At 36.3% G+C, this 16,895-nt stretch overlaps 1 protein-coding gene across 3 annotated transcripts in view; it reads left to right on the top strand.

The window, feature by feature from the left end:
• Positions 1-13,556, top strand: part of LOC136831246 (1-phosphatidylinositol 4,5-bisphosphate phosphodiesterase epsilon-1-like) — a 417,095-nt gene extending 403,539 nt beyond the window's left edge. For 2 of the 3 annotated variants that reach the window (XM_067091301.1, XM_067091300.1), the window contains exons 38-41: positions 694-800; positions 1,646-1,871; positions 3,873-4,035; positions 7,480-9,091. Coding sequence is in view for 1 of the 3 variants with exons in the window: in XM_067091302.1 (XP_066947403.1) it covers positions 694-800; positions 1,646-1,871; positions 3,873-4,035; positions 7,480-9,797 (2,814 nt within the window). In the remaining 2 variants the exon portion in view is untranslated. Of the gene's footprint in view, positions 1-693; positions 801-1,645; positions 1,872-3,872; positions 4,036-7,479 lie in introns of all 3 variants that reach the window. The other variant, XM_067091302.1, reaches the window with a different exon arrangement.
• The last annotated feature ends 3,339 nt before the right edge of the window (positions 13,557-16,895 follow it).

Raw genomic sequence — 16,895 nt, 5'->3', positions numbered from 1 at the left:
TTTCAAAGGCATTTGTTTCACAACAGACTCATTCGAAAATCAGTAGAAAAAGATTTGACAGCTGGCTGGATGACCGCCACCATGCATACCCATCAGTGGATTCTGGGTTCCACTTAGGACAGTCCTGTACTGAACATTTTTTTGTCCGTAGCATATGATAAACTAATTTTAATCATGAATGATTTCAGCTTTTTTTTTATTATTTAAGCAATTCTTATATCACACAAATTTGTGTTTCTGTCTCATCTTTTGCTGTTTCACTCACTCTTTTGAGATATGGCTCATAAGGATATATGCAAGTTTTCAATTTTTGGCATTTTTGTTAAAAAGGGTTTTCTAAATTCTCCAACTATACTGGAGTTATTCCTGTCTTGCTTGCTAGTACCAACTGTTATATTTTGATATTCCTAACAAAATTATCTTCTTGCTATCTTTAAAACAAATCTCGATAGTGAATAACATAGGTTATTCTATTTGTTTATAAAAATTGTTTATACTTCCTATGGGTTATTGTTTTTTGAATGATGTAATCAAATCAGATACAAATGTCTTTTTTCTGGTTCATTCTTTCTTATCTGAAGTATGTTAGAATCTTAAATGTCAATTTTTATGGGACAGTGAATGTTTTGATTTGAACTGTACATACAGTGAATACACTGTATAGAGTAGATTATAATCGCACACAAAATTCAGGTCCTCTTGACTGGTTGTCGCTGTGTAGAACTTGATTGCTGGGATGGTGATGACGAGACACCTATGATCTACCATGGACACACCTTTACAACAAAAATTCCATTCAAGTAAGTCAGGTTTAGTTTAAAACTTTTCATGAATGTAGTGTTTTAGACAAGGTCAAATTGTATTGTGACATCATAAATTTTTCTCGTCGAGTACCATTCCTCTTACAAAAACAAATAAAAGATAAAAACATGGTCAGTTGGGATTGTTATTGTGGGAAGCTATTTTTCTTATATAAATTGGGTTTATTCTAATTTTGATTTGTAAGAGTAAGTGGAAAATTAAATTGCCAGTTATTACAATTCAATTTTGAAATACTGTACATTACTACTGTGTAATTGTATATGATCTTTCATTTTATGGTAATGGGAAAGAAAAATAACTACAAAAAAATGCAAAAAAGACAGCAATGAAGCTGGCACCTTTGATTATGCATACCATAATTATCCTCAGTGTTGTGCAACATTAATTGGTGGCCCTTATAGGTAATGCAATCTGGATAACTGTCATTTTAAATCTTGCTATATGAATATGTTTTATTGTATTGTACATTGGTTACACCATAGCTTATTAAAAGGATATTTGAAGAAAGAAAAATGAAAAAAAATTTGTAACATAATATATACAAATGAATGCAAAGTTTCCGCAGTATGAATTTGATTTTTGTTCTGTGAAAAAGTTAGTTCTTTTTCCTGGACAGTGACATAATAATTCACGATTTCAAGAGATTAATCATAAATGTAAATACAGTACTATACTGTATCTAGTTTTTGTATGTTGTCAAGTATGAAATAGCAAAAGGATCTCCCATGTTATTCAAAGCAAAATATGCAGTACTGTAGAAGTCATTGTAATTTTTATCATATATTGATGTCCTAATGAGAGATTTTTCACTATTTAATTGCAGGAGTGTTGTGGAGACAATAAATCGCAGTGCTTTTATTACCTCTCCATACCCCATCATACTGTCTATTGAAAATCATTGTTCTGTACCTCAGCAGACCCGGATGGCACAAATATTCATGCAAGTGTTTGGTGAAAAATTGGTCACAAAATTTCTTTTTGAATCTGATTTTTCTGAGGACGTTCATCTTCCAAGTCCATCACAGCTCAAGCACCGTATCTTAATTAAAGTGAGTTCAAAACCAGGTACTTCACGTTTTTTAAAAAGATTTTGCAGTCTTCCAGACCTTGTAAAGGAATGAAGAATTTTTTTAACCCACAGGTTGCAAACGACAGCTCAGCCTGTCTTGACTTTGAAACATCATATGTACTTCTTAGAAACATCATATGTACTTCTTTGTTATCAGTACAGAACACAGGACTTACTCAGTAAATCTCAGTTTCTACTGTTTTCTGTTAAAAGAAATTCTTCTCCCCTAGTAGAAAACCAGTAAGGACAGGGGATTAATAATTGCTGTAGAAAAATGTTAGGAGGAAAAGTTTTTTGTGGTTAATTGTACATTCCATGGGTTACTATTAATAAACATAAAGTACATTGTAACCACTGAAATTATTAAAAACGCTCTAGTACAAGGTAAGTATTCGTTTCATAAGTCATAAGCAACAGGTTTTAATATTAAAATACTGTATGCTGGATATCTCCTCTTAAATACATTAAAAGAAAAGAGGTATGACTAGATCAGACATAACCATTCCCACGGATGATTTTTTAGTACATATCACCAAAACCATTACTCTTGCTGACATTATCTTAAAATTTGAACCTGTCTGCATCTTCTGTTCATTCCCACTGACTAGTACGTCATTTCTCAGCAAACATCAGCCACTCGACACTATTCACAAACTTGTATTTTGTATCATGACTTTTCATCTACATCTTCAGTCTTTCATCTAACCATTCCCATTACTACCTCTGTGATAATATTGAACAGTAGGAGAGACTCATATTACATAAACTAACAAAACTTGCATGTGTCATACAGCATTAATACTTATCTTGACTGTAGTTTGCATTTATATTGGAACTTACAGTTCCTAGTGTTTGACAGAGAATGAGGAAGATTACTGGTATGTGTAGTTGGTGATTTCTGTTGTCTTGTAATGTTAGCTTATGAAGTTCTGTCTTTAACCCATTGGCTGTAAGCGACAGCTTAGGCTGTCCTAAATTTAAAATATTATACTGTGGAGGGTTTTTTTTAATCAGTATGGAATATAGGAGCTACTCATAAAATGTGTCACTCATTTAATGAAGGTAAGTATGCTTATTTCATAGAAATCCCGCAAGTATGAAGGAACTGATGTTTTTTAGAGAATAATATTTAGGAGAAAAATTAGTTTTTTGCATTCAGTTGCTTTTACTGTGGGTTAAACATGATCATGATAATAAATCAGCAAAGTATTTCTGTTGATAGCTTTTGTTGCTCCGGGTATGAATTTCCCCCATCCAAGACAGAGTGGTGTGCAGACCATCTCCAACTTAAACCAACTAGCATTATCCATCTGCTCATATGACGAGACTTTTTGAACAGTGTATAAGTAAAAAATGTAAAATGTTTTTGAATACAGGCGGTCCCCGGTTTACGACGGGGGTTCCGTTCTTGCGCCGCGTCGTAACCCGAAAATCGTCGTAAGCCGGAACATCGTCGAAAATCGTCAAAAATCATAAGAAAACCTTACTTTTAATGCTCTGGGTGCATTGAAAACGATGTAAACTGCATTATTATTGAGTTTTACATAAAAAAAACCTTCAAATTATGATTATTCTGCCATTTTGGGGCCATATTTCTTCCGTCGGATCGGCATACGACGCGTCGTAACCCCGGAACATGCGTCGTAAGCCAGGAAATAATTTCTGATGAATATATTTGAAAAGCGTCGTAACCTCGGAACGTCGTAAGCCGGAACCGTCGTAAACCGGGGACTGCCTGTATGTAATAAAATAAAATTAATTTATAAATTATAAAGCACCACTTGATATACAGTCACTTTTGAAACATCCATGCCAACTTACATGCAGTCCTTCGGAATACATCTTGCCCCATTGTTGGGTTGGTCTAACTTGCCAGAAATTCTGGGACACAAAGGTTCCATTTGCACAGTTAAGTATAATAAATGTCCTGCGTGTGCTTAAATGGTGTGAATTTCTTAATATCTAGTAACTATTTCCTCAGAACAAGAAGTTGGTTGCCGAAGTTGCGCCTGGATTAAGCGTGAGAGGACTTTCAAATAAACCAAGTGGCCGAACAAATTCTCTTGTCAGCAATGCATCAACTGGATCCCTTAATGATCCTGAGACAGATGATGACGATGACGACGATGATTATGAGGATGAAGGTAAGCTATTCTTTTCATTGCTACTATCATATAAAATAATTGAAAGAGACCTCTAAGACGTTGCTACTCACAGGGCTTGCTCAAAGAACTAATGCTCAAATTTGTTAATATGGGAACATAAGCCTTTACCTTTTAATCAGGTGTTCCCTTCTTGTGCAATCACAGTTATCAACTGAGTTATGAAGCTCGATAAATTGCTTTTCGTTTTGTATTTGGTGGTTGATGTGTATATCAGGGATACTGGAACAACTATCAGTATTTATTTGTTTAACAGTACCCTGTATCTTTATATAAGTATGCTTATTTATATAAACCTGAAGCTACAGGTTTGCCATGTTAAGACAGTTACAAGTGTTCATACAGTATATTAACTTTGTCTTTACAGTTAGGTTTTTGGTTTGAATACTAGAGAAACAAAGTGATAGTTATGAGAAGTCTCAGAAACTGCCTTTGTTTCAGATTTTTTCAAGTGAAGTTTACCAGAATGGACCATCAGGTTACTAACTATGCCCTTCCGGCTTTCTCCTTCATTCTCTGTCCTTGGACTACAAATGGAGAGTTCTTCATGACTCTTCTCCTCAGTGTTATCTTTCGGGATTTTCAGTGAACCTTCCCTTTTTGAGACCATATACCAAGAGAAGCTGTCAGTAGTCACGAGATTGATTACTGACCTCCAATGAGACCTCAAAGAGAGGTGCAGCAGTTTGTTCTTTGTTAGCCAGTCTCTAAAGAGGCTGCTCTGTGCATGCACTTCTATCTTAAATGCTACATTCGTTCAAGCAGCTCACTCTTCACAGGGAATAACACAGAGGTTAGGAAAAGATCTTGATGGAAGGGCCGAGCACACATGTGCTTCTCTACCCCTTCCATTTCACCCATTTCCTTCAGTAAATTGCATGTTCATGCCTAGGTAATCTCTCATCTTCCAGCAAGTTTTTCCACCCTTACCTCTGACTTTCCTGGTTACCACTTAGTGCTGGAAAGCACGGAGAATTTAGAGCAGTCCTTGCACTCCTCTTATAACACTGGGATGGTGACTGTGGACATTTGTACATGACCACCTCTGTTCTGGTTGTTCATGTTCCAGAAATAGTCAAAATCATGTTCTACAGGTGATGTTGGCTTCTTCAGCTATTATCCTAAGAGTCTTCATTGTTACAGCAGGGAATTAAATGAGAGACATAAGGTGAGAGTAGGAAACAGTTTCCATCATCTCCCTCCATCCCAATACATAGGGACCAAACTTTGGAGATGTGGTCTGTCAAGTCATGATTTCTACTGCATGTCCAGCTACAGGTCTTCCTTCAGGACAGCCATCCCTAGGACAAAGTATGTCTGAATTTTTATATGGTTCCAAAAGAGATTGAGAGAGAGAGTAAAGTGGGAGTGGGAAACAGTGTCTGCCTCCTCCCCTTCCTGTCAGCTGCTTTATCTGATGACTTGGAAATGTTCACCACCAAAGCAAGGAATTGAACTCGAGACAGTAAGGCAGGAGTAGAGAACACAGTTTCCACCCTTTCCCTTCTTTCTGTGTTTTAGTTCTTCCTTTCTGTCCTTTTTATTACCCTATCTCTTTTATGAGGAACATCCATCATGCTCAACAGAGACAGCGCTGGGAGAAGTTGGTCTAATCAAGACTCCATGTGCCTTTCCCCTCTAAACGACTCTCCTCAGGAAAGTGGCATATGTGACAGATTTTACCCTTTCAATACTTTCAATACTTTCAGGTATCATAGAAAGATGGGCTCTGGCCCTGAAACTGTGCCTCGAGATTTTTCACAATTGTTTTTGTTATGGTTGTGGTTCCTTTACAGAAGATAAATAAATTTTGCTCATTTTAGCCCTTGGATCAGAGTTTTCCTAATCCTATTCAGGGAAAATTTTGACTTAAGGTATCAGTAGCAGGATGCTGACAAAAAGACTTCCTTTTTCTACAAGTGAACACCTGTAGGCTCTGGATGCCATCTTCTTGGCCCTATGGTGGTTGTTCAGCCACTGTGTAGTTTTCTTTAGCTTCTTTTCAAGGTGAATGGTAGATTTTAGGTTGGCAAAGAGACATCTTGGATACAGGGTGAGTGTGTGTTTAAAGCACCGTCATTTATACCTGAATCATGATGTTCCAACCTGCTTACCTTTATTTTCTTTATTCATTTCTAGAGTATGGTGGAGGTTCACAACTTCATGTAAATCGAGCCTTCAAACAAGTGTCACTTTATGCAAACAATCTCCCCCCCCCCCTTAGTAATAAATTTCCTTTATAAAAGTTGAAGATTTGTATTGTAGATAAAATTAACAGATTTTTAAGATAATTTTGTTTTTCATAGAAATACTAACCAGGGCTTGGCATTATAATACCACCTCAGCCAGACGTTTATGGTCCCAGTTATCAATGAAATAAGAAGTAAGTTTACTCAGAGGGTAGGAGGAAGTACCCCACCAATCACCTATTTGCCACCAATTGTTGCCAAGCTTCAAGAACCATCTCGAGCTTGAACTAGGAATACTCTTGTAGAAAAGGCCCTGGTTTATATATCTGTGTCAAATGCAAATTATCCTAAAAATTTTATATTTTTTAAGAATTGAAAATTAAACAAGGGGAAGTTAAAGAAGTCGGAAAGCCAAGTGTGAAAAGAGAGCAGAGGGAATGGATGAAAAATAAAAGGGCAGAAAACATTGTATGTGGGGCCTAAGTAATACTGACCTGTTAGTACTGTCTACAGTGTGCCACGCATTGCAGAATTTACATACAGTAGTATAGGTCGAATAGTCCGGTGTTTAAAAATGATAAATTTCTTAGATTCATTTCTATTAATAAGGATGTCAAATTTATTGATGCTGTAAATAACTACCTATCATTTTAATGTATGAAAAACATACAAGGTTTTCCTTAACAATTAATAAAAATACAGTAGCGCCTCAATTTACAAGGTGCTTTGGGGTCCAGTTTCTGATCAGTAACAAAGTCTGTTAATTAACAAAGACCTTATAATACAGCATATACTTGAATATTTCTTGGATATCTCGGCAGTTCCATAGTTTTTTGGATATCTCAGCAGTTCCATAGTTCCTAACCTAAACAAACCTGTACTTTACACTTGACACTCAGTTTAAGAGAGTTATCTAAAAATGTATCACATCTGAAATTGCAGCAAAGCAAAAAGCAGTGATGATATTGTAGCTTATAAGTACAGAAGTCCATTAAATTGAGATATTACTTTGTAACTTTTTATTTTGTTCGTCTTGCTTATATTTTAAGTTGTCGTAACCCTCATAATGGTTTCATTTTTATTACACTCATTTTATATCTTTGATCCAGTAAGTAATTTTAATTTTTTACAACTTTTATAGACATTTATAAAATAAAAATAAAAAATGTTCAAAATATTTGTTGTTATATGATATGATGGTAAACTGATGTTAAACTCATTGTCCTAATTTTTTCAGAACACAACCCATTTGATATTGCACATCATGACAGTTTATTTGATGATGAGAAGTGCCTCGTCACAAAGAGCGTCTCCATGGGTACACGCACTGAATCTCTCTCAAGTGCAGAAGGAAGCCGTCTAAGACCAAAATCTCAAAGTGATGATCACTTACAGGATGATGAAACAAGACCTAAGAAAAAGCAGAGTAGTCAAATTGCTAAGGAACTGTCAGATCTTGTAAATTATTGTCAGGCTGTGAAGTTCACTGGTTTCAACCCAACTAGTCCAAGAGAAAGTGTAAAAGCAAAGAAGATTGGAGGTCGCAAAAGTACAGTTCAACCACCCATCATAACTAATACACCTATATTAGTCCACACACAGATGGCTTCTGATCCAAGTAGACTTGAGCCAATTTTACAACCCCCCATTCTTAAACGACCCATGGGTGTTCATCCATGTTATCAGTGCTCATCTCTCAATGAAAATACAGCCAAACGCTTGTGTCGTCGGCAGCCTCTTGAAGCTCTGCAACATACTGAAGGTCAGTTGATGCGTACCTATCCTGCAGCTATGCGCATTGACTCGTCTAATTTTAATCCACTTTATTTTTGGGCATTTGGTATCCAAATGGCAGCATTAAATTATCAAACTGATGATATATACCTCCATCTTAATTATGCTATGTTCGAGCAAAATGGTAGATGTGGGTATGTACCAAAACCAAGGGTTATGTGGGATGATAAACATATGATGTATAGACGATTCAATCCCTTTGATAAGGAGTTTGATGGCCTTCATGTACTAAACCTGAAAGTGATCATAATATCAGGGCAGTATGTGTGTCAAAACAACTTCCAAGGAAACCCTCAAGTTGAAGTGGAGATCTTAGGTATTCCTGTGGATTGCATAAAGTTCAAAACAAAACCTAGTCATAGAAATTCTTTTAATCCTATTTGGAATGAAACTTTCAATATTAGAGTTATGTTTAAAGACTTAGCATTTTTGAGGTTAACAGTAACAGATACAGCAACAGGGCATATGACTGCACAAAGAATTTTGCCTCTACGTTGTTTAAGGAGAGGTTATCGTCATATTCGTTTACGAAACCAACAAAATCAACCTCTCCCTGTATCCACTTTATTTATATACACATTAATGGAGGAGGAGGAATATGAAATACAGCAGCTGGCAGCAAACCTTGAACCATCTGTAGATTCAATCAAGGTGAAAGAATTAGATATTGAACATGAAGTAACTCCAACAGTACCACTTAAAAGAAGGAAATTCTTTGTTAAAATCCATGGAGTAGTACCAGATGAGCCTTATACTGTTATTAGTGCTACACAGGAGTGTACAACTAGGGATGTTATTAATAAAGCTGTAATGAAAATTGGTAAAGGAGCTCGCTTAGAAGATTACATCCTTATTGAAGAGGTAGCCAAGGGATGGCAGAAGAAAGAAGACAAACCTACCACCCAACGTATCCTTGATATTAATGAAAGACCTTTGGAAGCTCAAGCGCAGTGGCAGGGCGAAGGAAAATTTGTATTGAAGAAAACTGCAGATGATCCTAGCACAAGAGCATGGCTCACTACCATCATGAGCACTGCTTCAAAAGAAAAGAAAAAGAAGAGCAATGAAGGGGAAGTAAATGAAGAAGCCAAGGGATGGGAGGAAGAAGATACATTTCTGGTTTGTGTATATAATGTCTCTGCCCAAATCCCATACACAATTTTGAAAGCTCCCACCTCAAGTACTGCACAAGACATTCTAGCTCAAGCATTGGTTAAAGCTCGCCGAATGGAAGATCCAGCAAGATTTGTGCTGGTAGAGGAACTGGAATATGGCCAGTTAACTGATTTAACCGGAACTACAAGACGCAAGTGTCCCCGTGTAGAAAGACGTGCATTACCAGACACAGAAAATATATACAAGGTGCAGGCAGCCTGGAAAACCTTAGGAAAATTGGTGCTGAGGGAGCGTGGAGCTCCTTTGGATGGCACAGGTACTTTTAGCAGGGCTTCAGCTGCTGCTTCAGCCATTAGTTCAACCTTGTCAACTGCCATTAGTCGTGTTAGCCGATCAAGACATTATGAACGCCGCCCAGTTAAAGAAACATATAGTGATCCAAGTGCTCTGGCTGCTGCTCATGAGAATTTTCCAGACCGTAGATTTAAAAGTCTCCATGACACTTGGAGAGCTGGCGGATCTAGTGGTGCTCACTCTGAGGGAGAAGTACTCTCAGATGAAGAGCATCCTGCCTCCGATCTGAGAGCTGCTGTGCACAAGCTCAAGAAAGTTTCTCTTAAAAAACTCCAGAAAGTATGGAGATAAAATCACATTTTCATAGTACAGTATTTATAGTGACTAATGAGATCTATATTTTTGTTCATGAAGACAAGTAACGTTTTTTAAAGTAACAGCTATTTACCCAGAGGTTGAAGATATATTTTCTTCTCAGCTCATGAGTAACTGATTGGAATATTATTCAGTTACAAACTTTGTTTGCATGACATACTTCTAAAACAGATGGTGTTTTTTATTTTCTTTTATTTATTTTTTATATTTATGCGATCTCAGTCCCTAAGATGTGTATTACAGTAGTTGAGGTTGTTCGATGAACTGTTACAGAGACTGGGTATCTTTACACCCTCCTGCCAAAGATTACTGTGGTTTCAATTGATAAAACACAAACTAAAGTGATTTTTAGATAATAAACTTAATCTGTGAGATAACGAATTAGATTCCAAGAATAAGTTTAAGATTTGTATTTGTTAACCGAAAGTGCCGTTTCAGAAATTTAGACCAAATATCTGTGTTCTGAAGTAGGTATTGGCTGACTCCTGCCTGTAGGTTTGTTCAGTGTAGATATTTTGTGAGAGAAGGCCATCCAGTGTTCTCGAACTTGATACTTTTTATAAACTTCCAAATGAAAATGATGGCTTGTGTGCAAAAGCAGCTCATTTGAAAATGTACAATCTCCCCTATGAATCAGGAAATGTGTAATCTTGAATGTGGTGGTGTTGCATTTGGCCTCTTGTGTGATTATTTTTGTTTATTCAGTGAGGAGCGAACGGGTGAAGATGGCCTTAATGCAAGGTTTGACTTTTGGACAAAAACATATATAATCTATTGTATATAGTTGTACATATAATTATGCCAATTATGTATATTGCTCTTTCAAATGAAATATTTTGCATAAATACCTCTCCGATGTCAGTGATCATATGCCATATCCATGTTGTATTGTGTTGTAGTGTATGTGTTTTGAAAAATCTGTAGATAATTAAATAAGGTAGTTCGATACTTTGGATATTTATTAGTGTATTTTTTTTCTTTTACTTGCATATCACCTAATAATAAGTATAACTGAATATGCAAATACTATATCAGACTTCAAGTCTCAGACCACTTTCCCTCGTAAGCATATCCAAGCTGAAATTTTTCCATTGAAGCTCAGGCTAATGAAGAAAGTTTCATTTATTTGTTATGCCTTTTAGACAGGTAGCATCATATCCCAATTTTAATTTAATGCTCCAGCACACACTGTTACATTGAAATGTAGCAGGAAGGCAAAATGAACAGAAGTGTACTAATCAAAAACTTTTAAAACAGATTAATTATGTCATATGGCATATACTGTATGTAATGTAATCAACATATTTTTATTGGCTGTATGTTTGTGTAGATTTTAAATGGTTTTTAGAAACTGTGATAAAAAATTTTGTTATAAAGCTGGTTTTACCTGTGGAAGCATTTATGTTTAAATTTCATCATTATTGATGCCATAATGGAAATTTATTAATGAAAATGTATTCAAAAGTATGTTATACCAATTTCAGGTAATTATATAATTCTTAGATATTCTAGAGCATATTAGTTCTGTAGTAGGAAACAAGTGCCAACGTCCTGGTTACTGTTATCTTGGGCTTGGTTTTGGCAGCAGTTGATGCCCTAGTTTAATGCAGATTGTGCTATTCTTTAAATCATTAATTTCATGTAATTGCTTTGAAATTCCAAGCTCAAAGATGGTCACATTTTTTTCTTCCCTCTTCTGTAAAAGTAGATAGAAAAATAATATTGTTTAGTGCTATAGCAATTTTAGTGCTTGTATTTTTGATGAAAGTATTTCTAAAGAGTAGATCATTTTTTTGCATGTAACTTGAATGTTTAATATTCAGGAATTAACAATCTTGCATGTTGCAGCTTTCAAATGAATTTAATTTTCACAAAAGCCATGTGAAGACGGTTGCCCAACCCTCAGATTTCTTTTATGCTATTTCTGGGCATGTATAATAGAAATAGTTCATATATGCAGTGAGATACATTTGCTACATATCCACATGTACTGCTACATTCCAGTCTTAAATAAACATACATAAACCTTAGATGCCATATGAAGTCCACCATGTCTGTTGTTCTCCTGAACTCAATTAGCTCAAGTTTGTATCATATACAGTATTGGTTATCAGAAAATTGTGGGTTCAGATGCCATCTAGGGGACATTGAAAATTTAATTCTGGATTTTATTTGATTTGGTGGTTAGCATCTGTATACATATCACTTGAACATGTTTGAGGTAAAGGGTATCTTGATGGTAAACAAAACATTGCCTATGATTTGCAGAATTGCTCTATTTCATCAGTATGTAGGCTGTTCATTTGTTGAGCTTAATAGCCACCACTGAGACAGTAGTGAGCTATTTCATCAGTTTTAGATTATTTTATAAATTTTAGTCATGATGTTTAATTTGGAAAAGCTTTTGTTACTAATACAACACAGTATTCTACAAGTTTGTATATTTAATTATTGCAATTTCATTACACTTCAGTTGCTAATCTAAGGTTCACTTGTATTCTTAAAATTTGTCTTTTAAAATGTTTGTACTTAAGTTTTATTTTTGAATTGTGCCAAATTTGTATTTCAAGTAACAAGCCATTACTAGTAACAATTGATATTAACCCATAGGTATGCATTTAGTCATGTTTCATGGTAAATATGGTCTTTTCAATTTCACATTCTAATGGAGAATGTCATTATCACCACTAGCTAAAACCACTATTTTTTGTAATAAGAAAACTTTGCTCTCCAAGTTAGCCCATCAAATAATTTTAGACACTGGCTAAATTACCACCATGATAATAGTGTTGTCAATTATTTCATGGAAAACAGTTACAGTACTTCTACTACACTCACATGTTAAAAATCAGTTGTGAAGTAAATGGTTCAATAGGTGTGTAGAATGAAACTGATTTTGAGTTTTCTGCAACATAAAAAGACTATATTAATAGTTCTGATTTAATACACAGTTTGTTCCACTTAAAAATTTCATTAGTATTGCTACAAATATTTAATATTATGAAATTAAATGCAACCTCCAAGCTTCATTAGAAAGTACACCCAAGAACATTCCTGGAGAAAAATTCTTAAATCACGAGCCCTTCAAGAGAAAGGAAACTGTAGCTGCAATACGGCCAGTCCCAGAAGTCTTCTAGATAATGGGTGCTTCCCTAGAGTTGACAATAATCTTCTTGCAATGGATTTGCAGTAGATGAATAACCTACAGGAGTACATTCACCAAGCACAAGAAGTGTAACGGTTGGTATTACTGGATACTTGTCACTTTGTGCCAGAAAGTAAAGGAAGATTCATGAAGAGGATGAGGTTGAACAACCTGGCTCACTCCCAACAGGCACTGAATGGCCTTAGTTGCCCCAGTGCTTGGCAAGCATGCTTAAAAAATATAAACCAACCAACCAATCCCTCCCAACAGAACACAAACAACGCTCTGACAACAGGTCCTAACATTACACATCAAGAGATTTAGGAGTAACATCACAAAGGTAAAATCTATTAGAGGTATTCTGACTGCCAGGTGCTTGCTTCAGCTATGGCAGGGACCTTAATGTTTATATTTAAAATGTCAGGCAGGATGCACAGACTTGATTCTCATAAGACCTGATCTTGTGCCAAGAAAGATCCTCGTGAGACACATGAACATAAGCCCGTGAAACCCATGAAATAACTTGTTGTAGCCAATAAAAGGCAGAATTCCTAAAAAAAAAAAAAAAAAAGCTTGTGTGCAGAAATAGAGAAGGAGAGGGAAGAAAGGAGTCTGTTCAGTGGAGATGAAACTTGGGTCTCACAGGCCCCAGAAAGCTGTCGTAGGAAGACAGAGGCATTAAGGCACTGATAGCAAAGGAACAAAAAAGAAATCCATCCATACTAGAAAACAGAGGACTCAACAGTCACTCTACACCCAAAAGGGCATGGAGCTCACTGACACTACGCCTGAAAGGGCATGGAGCTCACTGACACTACACCTGAAAGGGCATGGAGCTCACTAACGTGCTTTGAAGAAAGACTGGAGATAAAGAGCTTTAACAGTGTATTGGAAGTCTGACATTTAGTGGCATGTCATTCACCTCTAACTGGGAGAATTTGGACCCTGCTGAGGGCATCCACCACAACACAGCAAACTTTTAGAATAAAAAATAAATTGAAGCACAACAAAGGGGCAGCCAAGGAAGAGATAAGGGGCACCAACATAACTCGGTGACTGTCAGCAAAAACTGAACGAGTGGAAGGATGAGAAGATCCTGACTAGACTTTAGAGGAGGCAGAAGGGTAACTGACCTATGATAAGTCTTGACCAGAGTCAGAGGATGCCAGTCAAAGTTGTGCAATTATTGCATACTTAGAAGATGAAGAAGCCTCACAACAAGGGTTGAGAATATTCCAGTATAGGGTGCCTCACCGCCAGAAGATTTTGCAGGTTAGGAAATCTCCATGAATACCAGTGACAAGCTACATGTCATAGGAACCTATAGAGGAAGCCTGTGAGGAACGTTAAATGACAGGAACACAGGCAAAGTAGGTAACCAGGTAGATGAAAGAGCAGGTGCCAGGGAGGGAGTAACCTTGGTATACACACACTGAGGTGTACAAAGCTCCTGAAAACTGGGCTAGAACTGTAGCAGCTGAACACACAGGATTGGGATATGCAGGAGCTGGAGGACATGCAGGGGCAGGAAAGTAAGCCATGGCTGGGAACACTGAAGTTGTTTCAGGCACAGGATAGTACATGTAGGGAGGAATGGCCAAATACACAGGCAAGTGAAGATTCACGAACAGCTGAGTACAGTATATGAAACCTGTACAGTATATGTGCATACTAGGGTACATGTGAGCCTATGAGCACACACAAATGCAGATGAGAAAGTTGAGAACTCATGATCAGAGAAATATTCAGAGCCAGATGAATACATGAAGAGATCCACATACAGAGAATTGAAAGCAGGAGTGGCAGCTTCAAGGAACTGCTCAATGACAGAAGGAAGCACTAACTCCAGCAGGAAGACTTGAGGGGAGGCAGAAGCATGTAAGGTCATAATTGATTCCTGCGTGTCAGAATCAGCATCAGCATGGATCTAATGTTGCAACACAGATGAAACTTTCATCTTTAATCTGGCCAAGGGGTTATTATCAGCGGAATGAAGGAGGACATCAAGGCAAAATGCCCAACCTGAGCAGGAGGAGGGAGTGGAATAGGTAGTGAGATGAAGTTAATTGCAATGACTCCCCAACAGCCTAAGCGGAACATCATTGGTAGGCATCCTCTGTGCTTAACAGTTCCACTGATGCATAAGCCATTTACATCTGTTGCCCTTTGCACAAAGGGCACTGTAATCAAGGCTTTATCTAAGGATGACCTAAATCTACTACAGGACTTGCAGCCCTTACCCAGTCAAATACACTCATAAGCACAATGCAGAGATTAAAAGTTGCTGCAAAGAGAAACACCCATAACAAGAATTGAACAAAATTAAACATTACTAAAATATTGAAAATTAAAATGTACTGGAACTGAATGAAACATTGAAATTTACTGAAAATCACAAGGAAATTTGTTCAGACTGAAAAATTTTATAAATATTGAAAATGGAAGTAGCAACAGTACTTGCTTTACCTCTGAGGAAATACATCATTTGCAATCAAAAAGAAATAACATTGGTGTTCATTACAATACCAAGAGGAGAAAGATACAAAAGAAATGAATAGTGATAAATGGCTAGTCATGAATGGCAGAACACAGAAGCAGGAAAATCCCACTTGATGGTCTGGGGAAAAACACCAGCAGTTCTGCAAGGCAGTAAGACATGCAGAAAAATGAAAGTTGTCCTCTTTGCAACTAAGTAGAACTGATAGCCACATGCTCATTGGAATCTTTTTTCAATAGTTGGCTGGCACACGTGCTGTGGAATCTCTCTCTCTCTTCATTTCACTTGGTGCATTTCATACATGTTAAGGCTTTTTATGATTGAGTTTGTAATAACTGTATGCTTTACTGAAATACAAGAGTATTAATAGGACATTGGGGTTAAAATCAAGTCTTTGGTTAGTGGTGTCATAAAATTATTCCCCACCCTACTAAATGTGAATTGTAATTACTGTTTGATTATTAAAGAATTTCATGATTATTAAAGAATTTCATTTTTATTTTTATTAGAAGTTACAAAAAGTACATTAATTATTCCTTTATAAAATACAATACAGTATTACTATTGATAACACATTTGTGAGTTGTTTTTCCTCATGTTATTTATAACATGCTACAGTAAACATCAAAACATGTTTGAAGACACTACAGTACTCCATATTGACATGACTATCCCATCATAAATTCAGTGGGGCCTATTAACACAGGGCTTCTGAACTTGATGTATATTATGCAGAAGCATTAGCCATTTTTAGTTATCTGCAAGTGAACAAGTAAATAAAAACAAACAGCTTTACTGGGCAAAGTAACCATTTCTAGCTCTTTAAATCACAACGGTAATAGCAAGGGTGATAATGTGCACTGTAGTAAAAAAAAAAATCCTCTAGATGAAATTGTGAACTGTTGTATTTCTATCTTGCATTTCAAACTAGACCATTTGTGAAGCATTAATGAACTCGTTCTTTGATATATAAAACCAAATCAAATTCATTGTACTGTATATGCCTGTAACCAACTTTTTCAGCAACTTAATATTTGCTTTACTTTTGTCATCCATTTTCTTTTTATTGGGGAATGAACTGCTGGGCATTTTCCTTCACCTTACACCTTGCCAGTGTATATTTAGAATTCTATAATCATGTCCAGTTTTAAATCGTTAAGATCTTCTTGGCAGTTGTAACCTAAAAAAACATGATCACGCACAGTGCTTCCATATATTGTAACTTTGTCAAATGTTTACGAATCTATAGTTATTAATACTGTCTTAAGTAGTTCAACCTTGACTACACGTTAATGGGTCTATTATGGGTTATCACAAACAGTTAATTTTAAACTCCCATAGGGCTGGCAAGCATAGTTAATGAAAAATTTTTTATGGTCTGCATTTTCAGAGCCATTAAATTTTCAAGAAAATGACAAATTTTAAATGTTTG

Source organism: Macrobrachium rosenbergii, chromosome 48 (genome assembly GCF_040412425.1).
Source record: "Macrobrachium rosenbergii isolate ZJJX-2024 chromosome 48, ASM4041242v1, whole genome shotgun sequence".
Classification (NCBI taxonomy): Eukaryota; Metazoa; Arthropoda; class Malacostraca; order Decapoda; family Palaemonidae; genus Macrobrachium; species Macrobrachium rosenbergii.
This window is presented reverse-complemented; position numbering and strand designations above follow the sequence as displayed.